This window comes from Paramormyrops kingsleyae, chromosome 4, assembly GCF_048594095.1.
Source record: "Paramormyrops kingsleyae isolate MSU_618 chromosome 4, PKINGS_0.4, whole genome shotgun sequence".
NCBI lineage: Eukaryota > Metazoa > Chordata > Actinopteri > Osteoglossiformes > Mormyridae > Paramormyrops > Paramormyrops kingsleyae.
In genome coordinates, this window is record NC_132800.1 from 30,794,325 (window position 1) to 30,816,737 (window position 22,413).

Sequence of the window (22,413 nt, forward strand, 5' to 3'; positions counted from 1 at the left end):
TATCAAACCATCCCCCACCCCGTCCCTGCATGTATCAAAACCAGACCCCCCTGTCCTCGTGTTCAACAACACAACAACAATACAGAGTACTATTAAACATCTTAATTATTAAATCACTCGCTTGACACTGCCACCTGGTGGTGTTGGGGTGAGAACATTCCTGGGGATTACCATGGATGTCTGTAGTATTACTGTTTTCCCCATTTCCGTGCAGCCTTCTACAAAGCACACAATTACAGAAAATTTATATTATCATATTTATATTAACACAAAAGCATATCAGTCCCATTTACAGAAAGACTTTGCAATTTCAAAAACTAATGAGAGTGACAAATTAAGTAACCTATACAATTCTCTTTTAACACTTCAAAAGATTTATTTACACCAATGGCCATGTAGTGACATACAGAAATGGGGAAAAAAATCTTTATGTAGTTACATTCAAATTGATTGCCTGATAATTACACATTACTGAAACTGAAACACATTGTGTTGGTAACAGTCTACCTGTCTCCATTTCAAAATGTCTTATTCGGAGCCCTGTTCCTATTTCAAAAGAATTCATATTCACCATGAGATTTTCCCTTTAAATCTGTTTAATGTATCACTTGTCCCTGAAAAGCTCGGTACCTCCGAGAGGAACTCAGGGATATCTTCAAGTGCAATTCAGTAGCCACACAACTTCCTAGTGTTAATGCATCTACACAAAACAAATCAACTGAAGCAGCAGGCAACGAGAGCACTTAAAGGTTGTTGGTTCGAATCCTGTAAAATTGCCAGGTGTGAATACAAAGTTCTTGCTGGCAAAAGGATCAGAAAAGGAACTAAATGTAAATACAGAGCTGACTGTCAGTGGAAAGATCTTTTCTAAAGATGCTGGATTACTGCAGCTGGTGGGGCGCCGTGGCCAAATTTCACAGTTTCGTAAATCGTTGAAATTCCAGAATGGGCTGCCTGTTTCAGACAAAATGAAAGCACTATTTAGATAGTTTGTGCTGAATTACACAAGAGCGGCAAGGTGCAGTGATGTATCCGGTCAGAATTCAATGTACCTAGATAACAAAATTGTGCAAACCTAAGAAAAAAATGAAGAATGTCTTTATAACAATACTTCATCTTAAATGTGCTCCTTTCCTTCTTATCATTTCCTTTTCTGTCTTTTTGTTTTAGTTTAATGTATGACAGATCCATCAGTCATGATATTTGTGCATATTGCTTTTCTTTTTTTTACTTACCGATGCACTTTTCAAGAAGTCAGAACAGGTGGATACATCTCCAGGTGGTTCTGCCTGTCTGTCCTGGAAACCAAGGGACCATATTAAGCTACACCAATGTCACAAAAGAGCAACATTAGATTGTAAATAACAAAGAAATAAATAAAACCATCCAAGTTCATATTTCTCAATTCAAATATCAAATCTCCTTAAAATTCTACAATTTCTGTTTAAACTCCGTGATGAGTGTGTGATCACTGGCACCATAAAGGGCGGGAAAGTTAGGACAATTGCAAGGGACCCTAAGTGACAGGGCCCCAAAATAATTTGGAGCATAATTACATTGTTCTGGGTTGGGGGCCCAATATGACATACTTTCATGGGGCCAAAAATTTTTAACGGCACCCCTGTCTGTGATGATCTATAGTAAATCAGCTTGAGTTCAATAAAATGTGCATATACTGTACATACACCATCCCACTGCAAAAATAATAATAATAATAAGCCTTTTTTCATGCATTTTTTCTTTTCAATGTAGGATGCAACTGGACTTCAAACTATTCCTCTGTTAATGTGAGAATCTTCATGCAGCAAACTTATTTCCTGCCACATAGGTTCAGCGGCACAGAAACTACTGCTGGCTTTGTTTTGCGGTTTCCTACTGCTGAAACAGTTGCACACAACAGGCAACTCAAATAGTTCAAAATAATATGTAAATACTAGGAGCCTGGATTATGAGATAAACAAAAGAAAAATATATATATGGAGCATAGTAGTTGTGTAGGAGCAACAGGAAAGCAGTATTTAAGAACAGCACTAAAAATAGCTGCTGAGCTGTAAGCTCCTGCTTATCTCACGTTTATTTTGTGCTTTTAATTTCCACTAATGTATTCATGTTTTTTCTAACACCTGTCCTTATCAGCACCTGTCTTTACGTAAGATGCATGCAGATGTCTGGATATTTGTGTATTTTGTTTTTCACTTACAGACGTGCTTCGCAGAACATCATAGCAGGTGGATATATCTCTAGATGGTGAAGCCTGTCTAGTGCTAATGTCCTGGAAACAAAGGCCACACATTATGTTAGACCAGAGTTATAAAAGAGCAACATTAAAATTGCATGGAAATGTATGCATGGTTACTTTTCTTCATACATCAAACGCACACTCACACACAGTACAGTGGTACCTCATTAGAACTCGAATTTCTTAAAAGTCGAATCAACCAGTTCGAAAAAAAATTACCTAGAGCTCGATCTGAATCTCAGAAGTCAAACCGTGAATGCCGACCTAAGATAACTTGTACGCGCAGGGAAATGAGTCAGGTCTCTCAGCGGAAACAAAGGGTGACGCTTCAGTCTCAGCCTTGCATTCGCTGTGACAGCACCGTGCATGTTTACACTAACTGAATACATATATTTGGACAGTAAAAATACATTTAGACAATAATACACAGTAACAGTAATTATTATTATATAATAAAATACATTTAAAAATAAAGATTTCTTGTTCATTATTTTAATATTAATAATAAACCATTAATACGTTTAATTATAATAATATTGTCGTGCCAAGCGGGGACGGAACAGAGACAAAGGCGCAGACGTCAGGGTATCGGGGAATATGGGGTTTAATTACAGGTAAGGCAGGCAAAACGCAGACGGACAATACGATGACCGGACTGGGGAAACAAACTGAAACGCGGACTAAATACAGAGGACTAATGACAACAGCCAGAAACAGCTGATCACATGGGGATTCCACATGGGGTTAACGAGGGGGCGTGGTACACGGAAGGAGTGGACGATCGGGGCAGGACACATTGTTTGGATACATTTATTTTCTTACTTTACAAATTACCGTTTTGATAAATGTGCTTAATACAGTATATGCTCTTCTTCTTTTATCCGGTTCATTTTGTTTTTAAATGCTTTAAAAAAAAAAAAAAACATATTTAGGTGTAATTTTTTGGGGCCGGGAACCAATTAATTGGTTTAATTTCCATTATTTCTTATGGGGAAAATTCGATCACAACTCGAACTTTTTAGGATTCGATCCGGAGTTCTGAACGGATTAAATTCAAGTTCTGAGGTATCACTGTACTATGAAAAAGTCAGTAACACTTTATTGACGGGGCACAAATAATATAGTTATACAATTATTAATGTATTTATTAATCACAAACGAAGTGTTAGTTACATACTGATCTCATGTTAATACATCATTAATGATTCATGATGCATGTTTTATCTCAAGCAGTTACTATATTTGTTACTGTATCTTCACCTTACCTTACCTAAATATGTGTGCCTCATCAAGTAAAGTGTTACCAAAAAGCCTTAGGCAGTTGAAAACTGTTTTAACGATTTTTGTGTTGATGTATAACTGTGATATTATATCTGTCAAAGTGTTATATTGCGCCATCTCTAAACCACTTCTAAAATCACCACAGTATTTACAGTAATCACACACCGTATTTGGCTAATCGATACTCACTAAGTTAATTAAGTGAGCTGGTGGTGAAATGTAACTAATACACACAAGGTTTGGGAGCCGGAGCGGTGTTCTTCTAGGCATCCAAAGATATCAGTAACTTTTTGGAGAACAAAAGAATTTTTTTACTTTTTTTGTGTCATTGTTTAATTGCATATATTCGACTGTTAAATTGTTTTTTTTCTAAGCAAATATACACTTACTGCCCAGAAAAATAGCTTAAAACATTATCTTTGCCTAGGACTTTTGCACATAGTCACAGGGCACACACACACACACATATATATAAATATATGTATGTATACAGTAAGTGTTCAAATAATTGCCCCAATTTGATTTTCTTACAAATTGTCAGTATCATTGTCGTTCTCAGTTCTCTGAATACTGAATGCTAAAGTCCAGAAGTACATTATTTACTGCCAAAGCAGTCACTCTCCTCACCCGTGTCCTCCTCTCTCTGACTTCAGCGTACACCGGGATTTCTCTTGTCACTGCAAGGGGAAATGAAAGGATGAATAATCACACAGTCACTGCTCTATGAATCATAGCTCTATGTGATACATAACAGACGTGTTCAGCTAGACCCACCCATATGTTACTGTGATTTCATTTAGCCTGCAGGTCCTGCCCTGTTCCCATTTCCCCCTCATACCTTTCCTCTTGGCTCTGACGTGGAAGATGCGTCCTATGATCGCCAATACCAGCAGAAACAGAGCTCCAGTGCCAGCAAGTGCATATATTCTGGTATCCAGGGAAACTATCATAACATGATAACAACATAAAAAGCAACTGTTAATTACATGCAATAAATACAGCCACATAAAAAAAGTATGACACCACTTGAAAAATGTAGTCTTTATTTGAACAAATACTTAGCCTTCATTTGAGAAGTTTTGACTGATTGAAATAATTCATTCAACAAAATTGAACAGAAATGTAACTATTCTCTGGAAACATGTACTGACTTTTACCTGACAGAGAAAAGCTGTAAAGTACCTCCTTACATTTAGTACCTGGTATTGCCCCCTTTAGCAGATATAACCTCTTTCTTATAACTATCAGTATTTTACATTGACCTGGAGAAATTGTTGCCCATTCCTCCATGTAGGAGACCTTCAACTGTGTGATGTTGGAGGGGTTTCATCAAGTCCTCTCCACAACATTTCAGTTGGATTCATTTACCTTGGTCATTCGAAAACCCCACATTTCATAGTTTTGGGCCATTCCTTAGTATATTTGCTTTTATGTTTGGGGTCATTATTATGTCTAAAGATCCACTTCTGGCCCAGTTTGCACTTGACAGATTGCCTCTGATTCTCCTCAAGCACTCTCAGGTATGATGTTGAATTCATTGTAGGCATGATGGCAAGTTGGTCGGGATCTGAGGCAGCAAAATGGCTCCAAACCAAAACACTCCAAGGTTCTGTTTCTCAAATTTTGTTTCTTTTTTCCACCAAATATGACATCTAGAATTCTGCCCAAACAACCCCACCTTTGACTCACCTGCCCAGAGCACACTGTTCCAGAAGTATTGTCCCTCATGCTGGTGTTTATAGCTATGACCAAAAGTTTTGAGAATGACATAAGTATTGGTTTTCACAAAGTTTGCTGTTTCAGTGTTTGTAGATCTTCTCGTCAGATGTTTCTATCGTATACTGAAGCATAATTACAAGCATTTTATTGACAATTACATTAAGTTTATGCAGAGTCAATATTTGCAGTGTTGGTCCTTCTTCTTCTAGACCTTGCAATTCACCCTGACATGCTGTCAATCAAATTCTGACTGCAATCAATTTGTAATTGCAAACTTCAGTCTTGAGAAACCTCTGCTCTTTTTTAGAGCAGAGGTTTCTTCCTGGCAGACCTCCCGTGTAGGTTAAATTTGTCTCTTTCTTATGGTTGACTATTTTCACATGAAATGTGGCAAGACCTGTCTGTACATACTTTGATGATACCCTTTGGGTCTTTGAGACTTACTGATGCATCTTGCACCCAGCTTTAGGGCTGAACATGGTGAGATGGCCTGGCCAGGATGGATTGCCAGTGGTCTGAAACTATCTCCATTTTGTAGCTTATTTCATGAATGGTGGAACTGATTATTTAAAAAAAATCATTAGCAAAATTTGGAGAAATCTTTTGTACATTATATGGTCATCTGATTTTAATTTAGGTTTACTGTAGTGATAAATGTAGGGGTGTACTAACTTTTTTTCACACAAGAAATTCAGTTTTTTGTTTGTTCATTTTAATTATATAAATGACTACTAAATATAAATTTGGATCCAGACTTTTCCAATTTAATCATATTTTTCTGTCAGTATTGTTGAAATGAAGATCTCATATTTGTCTGTCCAAATAATTTTGAAGACAATTTTTTCTTGGAATGTTCTTACTTTTTCATAGGACTGTATGCTTTTTAAATACAAACCTCCAAAATATGATTTGCCATATGTAACATTCTAGTCATAAATAAATGTTTCCTTATGTCCATGTTCAATAAGGAATCTATCAGCCATTAGTGAGTCCTGCTGTAGAGGCATGTGCCTGGGAGTCAAGACTGATGCAGGGACTCATAAAGAGCCGTGACTCTTCCCCTCACTGTACCTTGTGTCTGACAGGAGGAGACCCTCAGACTCGCGGTCTGGGAGCTGACAGGGTTGGAGGCCGTGCAGGAATAGAGCTCCTCTCCAGCCGTGGGAGTCACCACCAGGGTCTCCTTCCCCTCCGTATCAGGGATCTTCTTATGGTCCTTAGACCAGGAGAGCTCCACCACGCTGCCTTTCACCGTGCAGCTCAGAGTCACGTTACAGGTGCTGTTGTCTGGGCTGTAGCTCACCTGCGGGTCCATCTCCACGGACACGATTCTGTCTGTTCACACCACCAACAGAGACATGAACCGTTTCTTCAAACCGCAATAGCTAATATACCAGCCCTATTTTCACTGTTCATAGATATATTAATATGCAGTATATTCAGCTAGCAAACCTATCCCTGCTCATAGAAGCTCACAGGACAGTTAGATGTGGGATTATGTGACATTTCCTTACCATAAACATTAAGTTGTATCACATGTCTCTTCTGTGGCCATGGCGGTGGGAGGGATTCAAAGGTATATTCTCCACTGTCATTTTTTATCAGAGGGTTGATGGTTAGAGATCCGTCTCCCTCACTCAGGGTGAGTCTCCCTTCATAGGCTTGGTTATAAATAGTTATACTTCCGTTAAACCTTTGCATGATAATAATGTCACTCTTCACCCACTGCAGATTTGTTACCCGGATTGAGTCATTTGTCCCTGACAGAACAGCTGATTCCCCAACAGCACCATTCACGACTCGCCAACACTGTCCAGTGGGCAACTTCAGGAACACTTCAGAAAAAAAAAGTTAATTGTGACATTATATAAAGAGCAGAAATGGGTGCTATACATATACATAAATTAGGGATGCACCGATCGATCGGCCAGTGATCGGAATGGGCCAATTTTCAGCCTGATCGGCTTGATCAGTGATACATATTTCTGATTACGAACCAATCTTGCTCATGCGCAATAAATCATATGCACAGTCGCACGCACTTTCAGACACGCAAAAATGTCTGTAATTTGGAAATTCTTCAGCGTGAGCCAAGCAGACGCAAAATTCGCTATCTGCAGCAAGTGTAAAGACCAAGTACACTTTGGGGGAACCAATACAAAGACATTTAACTAGTGCTGTCAAACAATAAAATTTTTAAATCTGATTAATCGCAGGGTTGCTGTGGATTAATTTAGAATAATCACGATTAATTATCATTCATTTTTAATCTATATTAATCGCATTTCATTTTGCATGAGCAAACAGACTCAAGAAATAATGGAATATATGTGCACTTAACATGTTTATTGAACATCTTGAATACAAGTCGGATGCATTCCATCTGCCACAGAAGTGCAATACCATGGACCCATATCAAGAAGCAAGAAGTAGTGCTTAAACAGGATAAAACTACAACTTTCCCTTCTGTTGATAAAGGGCGCAGCCATCTTGGATTCTGAACTCGGGATCCTCTGTTCTGTCCGAGATATTTCTTGGATCTCCGAGAATCCAAGTTCTTCAGGACTCCAGAATCCGACTCGGAATACGAGTTCCGAGGGCAAATGAAACGCACCAAATTTGCCCAAAATGGGTTGACAGAGACATTTCAGGGATTTTGAGTCATTCTGCGCTGCAGATGGGTTAATTGCGTTAAAAATTTTAATCAGATTAATCATGATGATGGATTAATCCGCGTTAACCCGTTACTTTTGACAGCCCTACATTTAACACAAAAAATTTAATTAGACATTTAAAAACACATCACCCCAGTGAACACGCTCAGTTTGAAGAAGCTAGCAAAGCAAAAGCTGCTAGCAAAGCATATTTGAAGCCATCTACGAGCCAACAGTCTGCTGTCTTTCGTTGATATAAGCAGTGAAAAGAGCAAAGAAATTACGAGGAAAATTATGGAATTCATGGCACTGAATGACCAGCCGTTTTCTGTAGTTCAGGATGGAGGCTTCAGAAATCTGATTAATTACATCAGCCCAAAATATAGAATACCGATTCTCCAATTTTCGGAGTCAAGCTACCGGAGTTGTTTAAGCTAGTATCATGTCAAACACGTTTACTTGCTGTACCAATTATTATTTTAAAGAATATATTAATGTTTGGTTGCAGTTAGGGTTTTATTTTTTTTAGTTTAATCTAATTGAATTTATAAAGTTTAATAAGAGTTTGTTATGAAAATAAAGTTTTGAGGTGAAGAAAATGTGATTTTTGTATGTATTTGCTGTTCTCAGAGCAAAAATGGATATTGGAAAAATCGGTATCGGCCAATCACACATACCAAAAAATCGGTAATTGGGATAGGCCAAGAAAATTGCAATCGATGCATCCCTAACATAAATATTAATAAACAGCAAAATTCAAAGCAGACAACCCAAAATATGTCTTACAAAATAGATCAAAAAACCTTAAGTGAGCTTTTTGCTAACTCATAAACAGCCTGAAGTAAATGGAAAGTTATGCAAGAAAAGATCTGAGTCATTCACACTGTACCTGTAATAGTATAAACGTAAGCTAGACCCAAAATATCACTTCATAATTTTCCACAAGAGCCATAAACACCATTATGAACAACATAAATATCACCTCAGCTTGGTCATACATTTATGTAAACATTTCTACACTGGTCAGAGTGAAAAGAGGTGAATTGGAAAAGGTGGCAGACTTACCCACTGGTAACGTCCATATCAAGAGAGAGCGACGAAGGAAACAGCGAACAAGCAAGGTGGACATTTTATGCACAACACAAAGGCTGTTTCCTTATAAGTACTAAACATTTACTTCCCCTACCACCATGATCTCAATTTCTGTGCTTGGTATCGCATTTGCTGACAGCGAGGACAAGTCTTTTGATGCATATGGACAGGATGTGGTGCTGACATTTCTCCCACGTGGTTCGTCTTGAATGCCGTACAAAAATAATACAGCAGAACATGCAAATGACAACATAAATGGATTTGAATTACATGCAATTAATCCAAGTGTCTATTTTATTATTTCTAATATTGACATTTATTTATATATCAACATGACATGCAAATAAATCTCATCTTTCATCAAACACATTTCAGCAATTGCTTATATGCATACACACTAGAATGTTAAATTGTTTCGAAATCAAAACCCATTTTAAATAAAAATATAAAAAAGAAACTGAAACTGGAATTGATGCCTTGACAGAGATACCGTGGCTTTTTAAATGATCATTCTTTAATCCTTGTAAAATGACACATCATTCCTTACCATCATATACACAGATTATGCCTCGATGGATACAGACTTGCACCTAGACTAGGGATGGGCAATCTTATTCGCAAAGAGGGCCGGTGTGTGTGCAGGTTTTTGGGATAACCAGTAGGTCAGCTGTTGAAACCCAGGTGTGAGGACTCTTCAGACAATCAGTCCTCTAATTAGTGACCTAATTAGGGAGTTGCAGCAAAAACCTGCATATACACCGGCCCTTTGCGGATAAGATTGCCCACCCCTGGCCTACAGTGTATCTCACCCTGACCCTGATCTCAGAGACTGTTTGCTTCTTCAAGGCTAAATCTCACAAGGAGAAATATCCAGTGAACAATGACATTACAGACTTTATGGGCAACTATGTGCAAGAATAGTTTTCCATTTCGTGTCTGCAGCCTCTCACAATTGGGAGGTAATTTCCTAAACACTGAAAATACTGAGGTATTTCCAAGCTACCAGAAAACAGAACCCACCCCCCCCCCCCCCCCCCCATCAGCGTTTACTGACCGCTGTGTTAAACGCGCTTCCTCTTCCTCTTTGAGATGTACACCATGGGTACTTGATCCAATACGCTGTGTTACAGCACTAACAGCCTACTGTCAATCACCAGGAAAACAGCAGGGCAGCCATGGAATCACACGCACTGGCACACAGCTAAGCGTGTAAACGTAGAGCGTGTTCTGTACGGGAACTCAAGTCACATGTCACGTGTGTAAAGAACAAAAATACATTTACATTTACGCCATTGGGCAGACGCCCTTAGCCAGAGCGACTTACATAAGTGCTCAGAAGAATCATCAATGAATACATTCTGATACTGGTTCAATATAATTTATTGAATACTATCACTCTATAAAAACTCTGTTGGCAGGTAATATGTTTTTTAGTAATAATCCTGGAAGTGCTAATTCAAGTACTTCTGAAAGAGTCATTTAAAGACACCCAATGACTCAGCTGTTCAGACATCTAGAGGAAGTTCATTCCACCACACAGGTGCCAAGACAGAGAAGAGTCTGAATGCATGTCTTCTTTGCGCCTTGAGAGATGGTGAGGCCAGTCCAGGGTGCGATGGGCTCTTTTAGTGACACAGAGGAGGAGAAAGTCAGCAGGTCCCTTCACCGGCATCCAGTGACAAGCATGTTCCTGTTAACTGTCCTGAGCGGCTAATGCACACAATCCCATGGGTATTTCTGTAGCTCTCCTGTGCTCATGAACGAGAGAGAGAGAGAGAGAGAGAGAGAGAGAGGGAGAGAGAGAGAGAGAGAGGGAGAGAGAGAGAGAGAGAGAGCGAGCAAGTGATGGGAGGAAAACGACAGAGTTTGAAGTCTATTTAAAGCATAAAATGACTCATTTCTATACGCTGAGGTTATTGCTCTCCTTTTCAGTACGAATGCATTGAACCCTGCTTTATATCAATAACAATATGTAAACACACATTAAATTTACTAGATATATGAACAGATCTGGTATTTGACCATGTGCCACCTTATCAATCAGGGGGAGTCCCCCAGTCTGCCGCTGCTGATGACGTCATCCTGTCCGTAAGACACAGAAATCTCTGAAATGATGCAGAGGAGGGTGAGATTTGAAAAAGCTCCTGTTAGCCACATATGCATTGCAACTCCAAATAAAGGCAACGATGATGCAGTGTAATTTTATTAATACGACGTTGCACATTACCACTTCCTGTGTACTTACATTGCACTGTGGTCTTGTCATGTCTTCCGCTGAGGGACTTTGCAGAAGTTTTTATGCTCACCAAGTGTCAAGGGATCTTACAGAGATTTGATTCGAAAACCCATAACCTGAGATTGACAGGGCAAAAGGCATTACAGCTGTGTGTGGTCACTGAGCGGGGGGGGGGCAGACGGCTCCAGCGTGACTGGCCACAGAGCACTTATGGATGAGGCTGACGCGGCAGTCCTAGGGTGTGGCAAGACCGTCTCGCTAACAACTCCCAAGAACGAGCTTGGGGTGCAATGAATCATGGGATTGGTCTTGTTTGGCGAGGATGCAGCCGATGTACCTTGTGTCTTTGATATTTGGGGTGGAGCACGAACGACATCTGGGGATTTTTACTGTCCTCTGTACTTCAGGTCTTGAGTATTGGAAGTGGTGTTCAGCAATGGAAGATGACGTCCCCGATTTAAGTGGAAAGACCACCCCGCCCTCATCACACAAATGTCGGCCAGGCGCAAAACATTCACCCAAAAAGTGAGACAGACTGCATTAGTGCACAGAGAAAATTTATTTAAAAAAAAAAAAAAAAAAAAAAAATTCCAAAATTTTAGTCCTAAAAATATATAAAAAGGAACACTCACAGAACAAGCTACAAATCTTTACAACCAGCTGCTTAAAAAAAATAAAATCACTGTAAGACTTCTGTAATAGAAAATAAGCAGAAATAAAAAAAAAAGCCAAATTCTATATGCATGCATTAAAACCATTAGCGAAAAAGATTATTCGTAGTTTGTTACTCATCTCCATCTACGATATTCATACACAAACAGTTTAGGCTCGTTTCATTGGTTTTGACATTACATGAACGAAAAATACATAAAGGACATCTATGGAACCAAACTCCCAGTCTCCAATCCTCCCCCACAGCATGACAACACAAAGCCATTTCATAGTGAATTACCTTCCAAGGACTAAAGGAAAAAAAACAACGGTAAAGGAAACCGACTAAGCGTCTATTGTTACAGCCATTGACTGTGGTTTGTAGTGGTTTGGCCTGTGAAGAGGCACATTGTGGGAGAAACCACAGCCAAGGGGGGAGAGTGTGGGAATGCTGCTTCATTTCACTAGTGTAACTGTGGCCACGCCAGGTCACAACACGTACTCCTGTATGTCAAAACAGCTTTACATTCAGAGTTAATTCATAGGAAGGCAGGCATGAGGAACGAACCCGTGTCACATGACTGAACATGTGACCAGGGCCAGAATGAGTCTGCCTCATGTGAGCAGCTCTGGGCGAGTCAGACTCACATGTCCAGCGGCAAAACAGAGTGAGGGTATGGGGCAGGAACGGTTTATAAAAAACAAACAAAAAAAAAAAAGCATCAGCAAAAGACACTCGTTTTAAAAATCACAGTTTTAAAAACATGAAAATGAGAATGGCGTCGGCCACTGTCCCATGATAAAGATCCATCAGCACGGTTTAGTGTCATTCTTATGTACATATTTTTTTTTTTTCTAAAAATCCCCACACACTCATTGGATAAAATGTAAAAAATAATAATAATACGAAGTTAGCTGAGAAGTTACACAAGTAGTCACCAAATCTAGTGTTTTACATGTTAGAAAGGCAGTGCTCCTCCGTAACGGGAGGCAACAGGCATAGTTGGGGGGGGGGGGGGGGGGGAATTCACAGGCGCAGACACACAGACGTGCGTCAGAAAGGACATTTAAGTACGACTCGAGCACAGGAGTCCATACGTCCATATAACAAAGACAGGCTTAGCTACGGGATACAAGCATATTACGGCTCTCGCGCGTGAGCACACGGTCACACCATCTTTAACGGGGGTTCATATGCAGCTTCCATCCACATACCAAAAGCACCCAAACTCCCTTTCCCCCACAAACGAAACATATCGCCAAAAAACTGACAGAAAGGCAGAGCTGTGGAACGAATGTGCCGTTTCTCCAGTGGGATCAACCCGGTTCAGATTCTGTGAGGCCCCTAGTGGACAGACAGGCTACTTTAACATTTAAGTCATTTGTGACGAGCAGACAAGGAAAGGCAAGGCTGAGACGACGACTCCCCCTCGATTGGTTATGCTGAACTTTAGTAAAAGACTGAACTCCGTTAACGGAAATCCAGCAACTGGAGCTGATTAGCTTTACGATCCTTTTGCTCTTTCAGGAACATCAACTTCCCCTTGGTTTTTCAGAAGAATCTTTCGCAGCCAGATTTTAATAATGCACGTGTCGTGCATCCATCACGCTGGCCAGTCAGTGATCTCCCCGTGTCTCCTCGTGCAAAACGACATGCCTACACAGACGTCTCCGACTGCAGGCGCATGACAAACTTGTGACTCTTGGGGTCGACAAACTCCTCTCCCAGCGACAGGAAGGGGAGGGGCGTCACCGTGACGACCAGAGCAAAGTCAAGCCGGCGTAGAGAGAAGGTGCATCCCTGGCGCAGGGCAGAGGTCACAGGCTCCTCGCTCACCAGCGTCCACTGGCGCCCCCTGCCATTCTCCCGCTGGTACTGCAATGTGGGACCTGGCGTCAGGTACCGCTCCAGAAAGGCCTGAGAAGAGGAAGAGAGGATGACGGAGGCAAACTTGCAAGTATTTGGTGGGGTTGCATCATAGTTATGAGAAGTTTAACGAAAGACACCCCCATCTTTGATAATCTACTGGTCCAAAACAGCTCCCTAAAACCCGGATGTGGGATGTACCAACTCACCTTAGGGGTCATGTTGTGTGTGATGCAGAACTGCAGGTGGGTGAGGATGCTCTCCATGCTGTGGTATGGCTGCTGGCGTGTGGTGCGCAGGTACTTCTGCATGGCGCGGGCCATGGGGGCGAAGATGGCCTGGGCCGCCTCGCGTGGGTCCATCACCTCCCGTGGGTTCTTGGGCGAAGAGGCCGAGGGGTTCTGCTCTTCGTCCTGCAGGCGCTTGATGTGGGTGAAGGCCTCCTCTACTGCCACCACCAGCCTGGGAGGTGTCATTGCAAGCAGCAGCCAGTCACCAAATTTTACAACATGTTCTCTTTGGAGAGATAGACCCAGCTGCAAACTTATTCCAAGGAATTAGTTCCATCTCAGTCTTTAGGTGCCTTAACTCAACAGAGCACACAGCAGAACCTCATGACCGATGTTAGCACGTTTATTACTGTACTATGCGTGATGCTTGCATGAGGACAGCCTCCTACCTCATTTCCTCATGCGCAACAACAGTAAAGCAGACTTTGATTTTGACCAGGCCCAGCAAGCCCCGGTTCCAGCTCACCTGGCCTTGCGCTTACGGACCCGGCGCTCCATCTCCGCCTCCTCGTAGTAGTACTCGTTGTGCGAGTTGTCCCGCCTGCGGGCGGCAGCGGCGATCATCGCCCGGGACTGTCCCGTCGAATTGTTGGTGCTGTTCTCTAAAAGACACGCAGGCAGATTCTGTCAGCAGGGCCCACGAAGAACGCGGGAGACACAGGGGGGCGGCTGTTGGGATTCACCTTCACCCAGAGAGTAGACTTTGAATCCCGACATTTTCTTGGAGAGGATGGACTTTGGCAGGTTGAGGAGAGCCGGGTTGTAGACGGGGAAGTCGCTGTAATAGTGCTCCAGGATCCACACTGCAGCTCTCTGTATACTGCGGCACACAGAGACTCACGTGACGACAAGCGACGGCTCCCATCGAAACACAGCAAAGCTCAACTGAAAGGGACCTCAGCCATGCGAGTGGGATTAATAACAGGAAAGCATAACACTACCCATAATGCTTTGCTGCCTTTCCTGAACATCCCAGTTCCACCTCATGATGATGATTTTATGCAGGTTTTAAAGTGGGCCAGAAAGATTTTTGCAGCACCTTCGTTTAATTACTAAATCAATCCGATCGGCAGTTTCAAACATAGTGTAAAGCGAGCTTAAAACACTTTCGTTTTAAAACACAGACACTGGTCTCTGTTTTCTCCTCTGATCTACACTACCCCAGAGTTTCCAGCCCCCCACCCCCCCACCCCCCAAACAGAGAGCTTTGAAAGTGCTGATAGTCGTATACTTCTGAAACTCCATTTCAGAGTCACAGTGTAGAGTGAAAATGCCCTAATTGGTCTCCACTCATCACATGGCCCATCCCTGATTGGATACCACTAGTTACACCCTCTCATCGTCTGATTGGTCACCTGGTCATCCTACGCGGAAGTAAACAGTGTTCCAACATGGCAGATATGCAGGAGCCTTCCCTGTTGCTGGCCTGTATGCAGCTAAACAGCTTCATATTTGCACAAAAAGAAACCAAATTACTGAAGTGTGTCAATGCGTGTATTGCCCAATGTAGGCCAATAGTTTCAGTGCGTTTGAAAATACTTTTGCAAGCGACATGAACACGGCTATCTGGATGGAGATTCTTTTCGTTAGAAAATGTTGCAGTGTTTGGGAGTTTTTAATCCCACCGAAACCCCTAATTCTAGGTGGTCAAGCACACATCTGATCTCTAATACTTACTAAATGTCTTAACTAGTGTATGTCAATTAGATGCATCCTTAAGCATCTACATTAACATTTCAATTATAAATTTACCAAATGCTTTTATCCAAAGTGGATATAACTGACGTGTGTTGTTTTGAGAAAGTGGGGTCACAAAGTGGGGTCACAGTCCCTGGGGCAGTTGGGGCTCAGGAACCTTGGTGAAATCACTCTGCCTACCTGGGGTTTTGAACCAACAACCTTCCGATCAGAAGCCTAGCTGCGCAACCCAACATCCCCCCCCCTAATACCCCGCAGATGGCTGGCATGCCGGACATGTGAGAGCGGAGGTACCTTAGATGGCCCACGTTGTAGAAGCGGCTGGCCCCGTCTGTGGTGCGGACCACCTTAAGGCAGAAGGCCGGCTGCAGGTGCCTGACCTCCAGCAGGACCAGCGCCAGGTACTGGATGAAGAGCAGCGCGTCTACCAGCGAGGCAGCGTACTCCACGATCACGCGGTACTCCGGCTCCCGCGGCTCCCACACCCGCACGCTGTAGAACAGCCAGTAGGAGGCGACGAAGAGGAAGACCAGCACCATCAGCAGCGAGCGGAAGACAAAGAAGCGGGGCAGCGTGGCGCGCGGCGGCCGCAGGAACAGCGCCCAGGAGGAGATGAGCAGCACGAGCAGCTTGAAGGCCAGGGAGACGTAGAGGCCCTCGCAGGGCGTGCCGCAGGGGTGCAGCGTCTCCCAGAGGGCCTGCGGCAGCAGCAGGAAGGCCAGCGGCGTGAGCAGCGCGAAGAGGCCCAGGCAGCCGCTCAGCACCGGACCCACGAAGCGCCGGCACTCCAGCGGCGACGACTCGTCCAGCTCCTTGGAGACGCGCGTCAGGTCCTCGTTCGACACGCTGTGCTCCGAGGTGCCCGTCACCACGGTGGTCGTTTCCCCCCAGTTATCATCCTGCGGAGGGGGGGGGGGGGGGGCAGGGTGCCATACATGACTCTCAAAGCATTCTCCTTTACAATTCAGCTAAACCCTCACGCCTCCCAAAACGAAAAACCAGCTCAAGTCAGCATCTTTCCTATGCCAGTCCTCAAAGACCCCCCAGCAGTCCATATCTTTGCCCCCCCCCCCACCGGGCTGGCAGGAAGTGAAAATATGGACTGTCCTGGGGGGGGTTCCTTGGTTGAGAAACTCTGGCTTAAACTGTTGGCCTTATAACTATCACTTCTCCAATTCATCCCTCATAGTCAGAGGTCAAGAACCAAGAAAGCCGATCGAGTCACGACCCACCACGTTCTGGGAAAACCAGAAGCTGCTTACAGCCTCAATATGAGCTCCACCGGCCCCCCGAGGCAAGTAAGTTATTATTTAACAAAACACCCTTCCTGTTAAATCAGTGCTAAGCTCCGTGTCTGACACCGAGGGGCGCCGTTGCTCACTCTGTCGTCCCCTCTGGTGGACTCGTTGTCGAGGAGGGGCTCTCCCGGGGCCTGGATCGTGACGGATTTGTCCCCACGGCTGCTGCCGCCATCTCGGCTCTTCGAGCGGTGCCGCTCCCGTCGGTCCCTGGAGGACGGAGGCGAGGTTAGACACCGACACCAGCACCAACAACCACAACCCAACCGTGAGGCTGCCTTTGGTGACAACTTGGCCACAAAATGGTGGCGTCACCCAGACTGCATAAATGTACGCAATGAGAAGAACGCTACATGACCGGAGACCTTGTATTAATGTTTGATCTTGAGTGTCTGAAGATAGATGTATGACCAAGACCAAGACGTCCCCTAAAGAGAGACACCAAATGTCTTGACCAATTACGTAGGTCAAGGCTGCAGTACACGGTCCACCACAGGTCTGACTTTGGAGGAATCGGAAACCATGCTACAATGTCATCATATACTGGTAGACCACCACCATCATCATCATCATCATCATCGTCACCTGTGCTTCCTGGAGCTGCGAGAGTGGGATGACTTATAGGAGTAACCAGAGTACTGAGACTCGGTGTCCATGTCTCTGTCCTTGTGGGCCGCTGGGCGGGGTTTGCGAGCCCCTCCTCCCCCGGTCCCTCGTTCTCCGGCGCCGCCCTGCTGGCTCTTGCGCTGAGAGATGGACTTGGAGGAGAGGGTCAAAGGGAGCTTCAGCAGGTCAACTTTGCTCCTGAGGGAATCTATCTTGGAGGCCGGAGGACAGAGGGCGGAGAAGGCAGGAGCACCGAGGAGGAGGAGGAAGAGAGGGACGATGTCCAATGAAGGGCCCTGGAAGAGCAGAGAGGAGCATCAATGTGTCGGTTTCCAGGGCTCTGAAAGGAGGAATGTCTCCACATACCAGGGTTTCACAAAACAGACAATATCGTATCGTTTTATCAGCAACAACGTCTAATGTTCCATAACAGCCTTTACAGAAAATAAATGATCAATTCACCGTTATAAAATATTTCAAAATGCGCAATTGCATCCAACTTTCACCTCATGACGGGCATGATACAATGGTGATAGTATTTAGTTTCTGCAATTTCACACAAACATCTCATTCCCCCTGTCCCTCTCACATTCCCGCCAGTCTCCCACAATCTCCCGGGTAACCGGGCCTCCTTGCTGCCATGGCAATGAAAGAGGGTGTGAGGGTGGAGGGGCTTGTGGTTGAGAGTTCCCATAGCGACCTGACCTTCTGCCATCCTCTCCCTTCTCTTTGTGTCACAGAACTCAGCAGAACTCTTTGTGTGGGGGGAAAAAAAATCTCCACGAAAACCAGGAGGCTTCTCTGCTGGTGAGCATGCCTGTGTGTGTGTGTGTGTGTGTGTGTGTCTGTTTGTGTGTGTGTGCGCCCATGTCCCTGGCCTCAAATGCCAACCACCACACGCATCAATTTGCCACATCTGATTGGTTGGGCCAAACAGTGGTGAGTATGATGAGTGGTGTTTTGCCCTGTATAGACTGTGATGGCCTTCAATTACGAGACTGATGACAAACACATCACACTGGACCATTTGTTCCAATCCCTAAACAAACAAATTCAATTTAAAAAAAAATGCAACCTTCTATTTACAGGACAGCTTTTCAGCCATTCCAAGTGCATTCAGCCGCGGCCATGGGGCAGAAAGCAAGCAAACAGGAAGAATCGTCGATGTAAACAGCAAAGGTGCATCAGCTAAGTGTGAAAGTGAGTGAACTCCTGTGTGAAGGTAGCCTTGGTTTGGGCTTGGATTTAGGTGTAAACCACCAGACGTCAGATACAGTGCAGACTCACAATGCCATGTCGACTGCATTTCTAATGTACAGCTTTCATTTTAAATGGAATAGGCAATTGTGTAATGGTGCAATAAGGGAGTACAGACTTATATAAACCGTACACTGTTTAAAGGACTGTAGTACTACAATGCAAAAAGGGATGTACAAATAAAATACACAATTATAACAGGAGTAAATACTGATGTTTATACCATACTCAACTCAGAGTGTGGCAGTGGGGTGTGGAGGATCTGGCTAGGTGGGGCAGGTGTGGGTTGTGCATGGGATAGTGTTACCCCTACGTGCCCTAGAGCCCATATTTCCGCCTTAAATTCAGCTTCCATGGTAGCACACAAAGGCTTACGGTAAGCCTACGATAACGTTCAATTCTGCCTCAAAACACCCTGGTCACCGCATAAGCGGAACGAAGCCTCGCTTCACAATTTGAAATAAACATGCAGCAAAAGACTAGAAAATAAACCACAAGCCGACAGATCTGGCACCGTGAACTAGGTACTAAAACCCACACGGGCACAAAGGAGTCTCTGCGGTGTCACTTTTACATCGTTAAAAGTAAGGGAAAGTACGGGGAGGTCCTAATCTGCCGCCAGAAACGGCACACTTCTCTAAATCCAGTGCAATAGCTGAACCTGAATTGGGGATTACCAACGAGACACTAACAGATACACCCATTATGGATTTCCCTCATTATCCACACAACATAGCACTATCCTCATAATTCATAAGTCTTGCTCAGCAACAGTGCAGGCACAATTTCACACCCACCAAAGTAGGAAGGCCTGTGAGAAAAGAAGATGTGTTACTTTTACAGAAACACCAAACCATGGCCAAGAACAAAAACCACTGCAGGTTTCCAGTCAAGGTGACATTTCCTCTGAAATCGTGGTTCAAAAAACAAGCAACTTGAAATTATTCAATAAAAACATGAGAGCTATGGATGCCTTTGCTACATTCTGACCTACAGTTGAAAAGTCATTAAATGAGATCAGCTTTCCCATGTGTCAGAGTACCAGGTGCTGATGGCTGTGGAAATCACACTATTCTTTGGACGCGCCCAGAGTTGACTTGAGCGCCTGTAACAACATTAAAGACCAAACATTCCAGGCCAGGACACACAGACACAGACAGGCTCTCCATCAAACCGCCTGCCCTTCACTTCTGCCCCAACAAACACAAGCCTCTGACCCCATCTGTTTTGGGGAAGAAAGCAGGTGTGCATGTGGTGATCCGGTAATGGGGCCTGGCACAGACTTTCAGCCAGGATCCATGAGACTCCCGAGGCAGGATCATTTAAGTGTGATTTAAAAACAGACATGGTAATAAGTCACCAAAATCCCTATTAGAGGAATCCCAAAAATCACAAGCCAATACCACCAGGCCTGAGTAATGACCACGGGCTAGTGGTTTCCCCTGGCCCTGCCCCCGCGACACCGACGCCCACCCGCCTCCGCCGGACGAGCCCGGGGCTTCGCGGCCTTTTGTTTATCTTGGCGACCCGACCAGCTGAGACAATAGGCAGAGCCTCGCGCCAAACGGACCCGTGCTAGTCGGCGCGTGCTGCACGGCTCGCGGCCGCGCGCTCGGAGCGGAAACGCTCGGCTCGGTTCGGCTCGGCACGGCCCGGCCCGGTCCGACTCGGAAATACGCCGCACACTCTCCCGGATACTTTGGAATAAGCGCCAGCAGCAATCAAGCGCAGATGGGCAGCTTCTGTTATATGCACAATATTTGTAACAAGCGGACAGACCTTTGTTGCATAAAATGTGCATGATTTTTAAAACAAATGTTCTACAAACCTTTCATAGCGCGCCTCTTTTATGCGATTCCCAGGAATTATGAGCTGTGAAATTACCCGACCCAAACAAACAAAAAGACTCAATCATAACGACTCAATCTAGCCATAACGGCGTTCCTGACGCGCAGTTGGCACGCAGAAATCTCTCTGCATGTGTGATATTTTGATCATATTCCAAAAACCCCACTGAAAAACAAGAATTAACATTCCTCTCCTTGCCAAAGAAAAAAATGAGATATTTTAATCGGGCTTCGATACCGGAGCACAACAGTACGGACCCGATTAATAATTTAATGACCGCAAGAAGCCCTTACAAAAGGCAGCAGAGAAAGGAAGATTACTCGGCTGTTATGAGAACACGCAAAGGATTTAAATCGCAAGGCGATCAAAAATTAATCAATGGTGTATCATGATGGTAGGTTGCTGCATTAAGCGCTCGGCATTTGGTGCCAGTTTATTTCCAGCCCGAGGAGCTGCAGACAATGGAAGGGGGGACTCACCGGCCACTCTCACGTACAGACGCCGCAGATATCTCCCCAGCAGTCTTCTGCTATCCCGCTGCGAATCGGTGTTTTTAGGGGGATTTACATTAAAATATTTCAATGCAGAACACGGACATAACACGAGCCCCCTCGTAAGGTAAGCGGTGCTGGGAGCTGGCCGCAAACGTATCCGATCCCCTTTCTCATGTGCCAGCTTCCATGTAACCAGGTGCTGATGCGCTTTGCTTGGCTAAATCACCGTAGAGTCGTCTCTTTTGCCCGAAAACGATTGATCTTTACACCATACAAAACGCATAATTCCAAAATAAAAGGTAAAACAAGGGCTAGAATTTTAAAAAGTTAACTATAAACGCCGAAGAGGGCATTCAAACGAGACTTACTGCTTGCCAACTCCACAGTTTACCAGTTAAAGCAATCGGACAGGACAATCCGCACTGCTTTTTAGGGAAAAAGATCAATCCATCAAATGCAAATTAGCGCCGCTTTCCGACTGCTGCAGCGCATCTTTAACATTTATTGCTCTTTTTTTCCTTCTAAATGGATATTTTTCCTACATACAACGGCGAACTCCTCTTCCCTCTTTCCACCCATTCAATCCTTCCTACTTTCCTTTTCTCTCAAACTGCACCCCCATCCTTCGGCGCCCCGCCCTCATTTCTTCATCCCTCTTTCCGTTCACTTTCACTAATCCTTCCGCCGTGTACCTTTATCTTAAGGAAAATGTTTGCACATGTTTTGTTTGTATATTTCGCATATTAACCGATTCGGTTATATTTAAAAGCTCCAGACGGATCGGCTAACTGGGTGGAAATATTTCCCGAAATGCTGCGCGGGTAAAATGGGAATATTCAGTACTTGCAAGGCGGATTCCTTTACACGAAATAGTGATGACAGAGAAGGGGTCCTATTTACATACATGTGCAAATACCAAACACAATAATCTGTGCCACTTCTTGCTTGATGCATATTTTAGTACTGCTTTTATAAGATTCAATATCCCAGTACTTCCATATTAATTATGGATGCCACTGTACAGTAAATGTACAGGAACTGTTTCAAAAGGTTACAAATAATGAGCAAATGTACAGAAATAAGTACTGTACTAAATTCTATGTGAGATTTTAGTGGAAAATTCCATGTTTCTAATGGACTAGAACTAATGTCCACTGCTGATAATTTTAATGTGCAATTTTGA

The 22,413-nt window shown here is 43.8% G+C and overlaps 2 protein-coding genes across 5 annotated transcripts; both read right to left on the reverse strand.

Moving 5' to 3' along the window:
- Positions 1-34: 34 nt before the first annotated feature.
- On the reverse strand, positions 35-9,287 carry LOC111854575 (CD48 antigen-like). The gene is made up of 8 exons (XM_023832648.2): positions 8,959-9,287; positions 6,754-7,074; positions 6,311-6,574; positions 4,359-4,463; positions 4,148-4,197; positions 2,201-2,272; positions 1,236-1,298; positions 35-954 (listed from the first exon to the last, which is right to left on the reverse strand). The coding sequence occupies exons 1-8, from the start codon at positions 9,020-9,022 to the stop codon at positions 868-870; spliced, it is 1,026 nt and encodes a 341-aa protein (XP_023688416.2). The 5' UTR covers positions 9,023-9,287; the 3' UTR covers positions 35-867.
- A 2,478-nt stretch (positions 9,288-11,765) lies between these two features.
- vangl2 (VANGL planar cell polarity protein 2) lies at positions 11,766-22,014 on the reverse strand. Of its 4 annotated transcripts, XM_023832666.2 has the most exons (9): positions 21,599-22,014; positions 21,216-21,273; positions 17,611-17,927; positions 17,109-17,235; positions 16,022-16,626; positions 14,713-14,849; positions 14,496-14,631; positions 13,949-14,201; positions 11,766-13,790 (listed from the first exon to the last, which is right to left on the reverse strand). In XM_023832666.2, exons 3-9 carry the CDS (start codon positions 17,679-17,681, stop codon positions 13,530-13,532), a joined length of 1,590 nt encoding a protein of 529 aa, XP_023688434.1. In that variant the 5' UTR covers positions 17,682-17,927; positions 21,216-21,273; positions 21,599-22,014; the 3' UTR covers positions 11,766-13,529. The 4 variants fall into 4 exon arrangements, with proteins under 4 accessions (XP_023688434.1, XP_023688435.1, XP_072567218.1 ...); XM_023832667.2 differs by lacking the exon at positions 21,216-21,273; XM_072711117.1 differs by having other exon boundaries at positions 21,216-22,014.
- Between the last annotated feature and the right edge of the window lie 399 nt (positions 22,015-22,413).

Coding starts and splice junctions, on each gene's coding strand:
- vangl2 (XM_023832667.2), bottom strand. CDS start 17,681: ATGGACACCGAGTCTCAGTACTCTGGTTACTCCTATAAGTCATCCCAC. Junction 17,236..17,610: donor CGCAGCTCCAGGAAGCACAG/GTGACGATGATG, acceptor TCCGTCCTCCAG/GGACCGACGGGAGCGGCACC. Junction 13,791..13,948: donor CACACAACATGACCCCTAAG/GTGAGTTGGTAC, acceptor TCCTCTTCTCAG/GCCTTTCTGGAGCGGTACCT.
- LOC111854575 (XM_023832648.2), bottom strand. CDS start 9,022: ATGTCCACCTTGCTTGTTCGCTGTTTCCTTCGTCGCTCTCTCTTGATA. Junction 7,075..8,958: donor GATATGGACGTTACCAGTGG/GTAAGTCTGCCA, acceptor TTTTTTCTGAAG/TGTTCCTGAAGTTGCCCACT. Junction 955..1,235: donor ACTTCTTGAAAAGTGCATCG/GTAAGTAAAAAA, acceptor TGTCTGAAACAG/GCAGCCCATTCTGGAATTTC.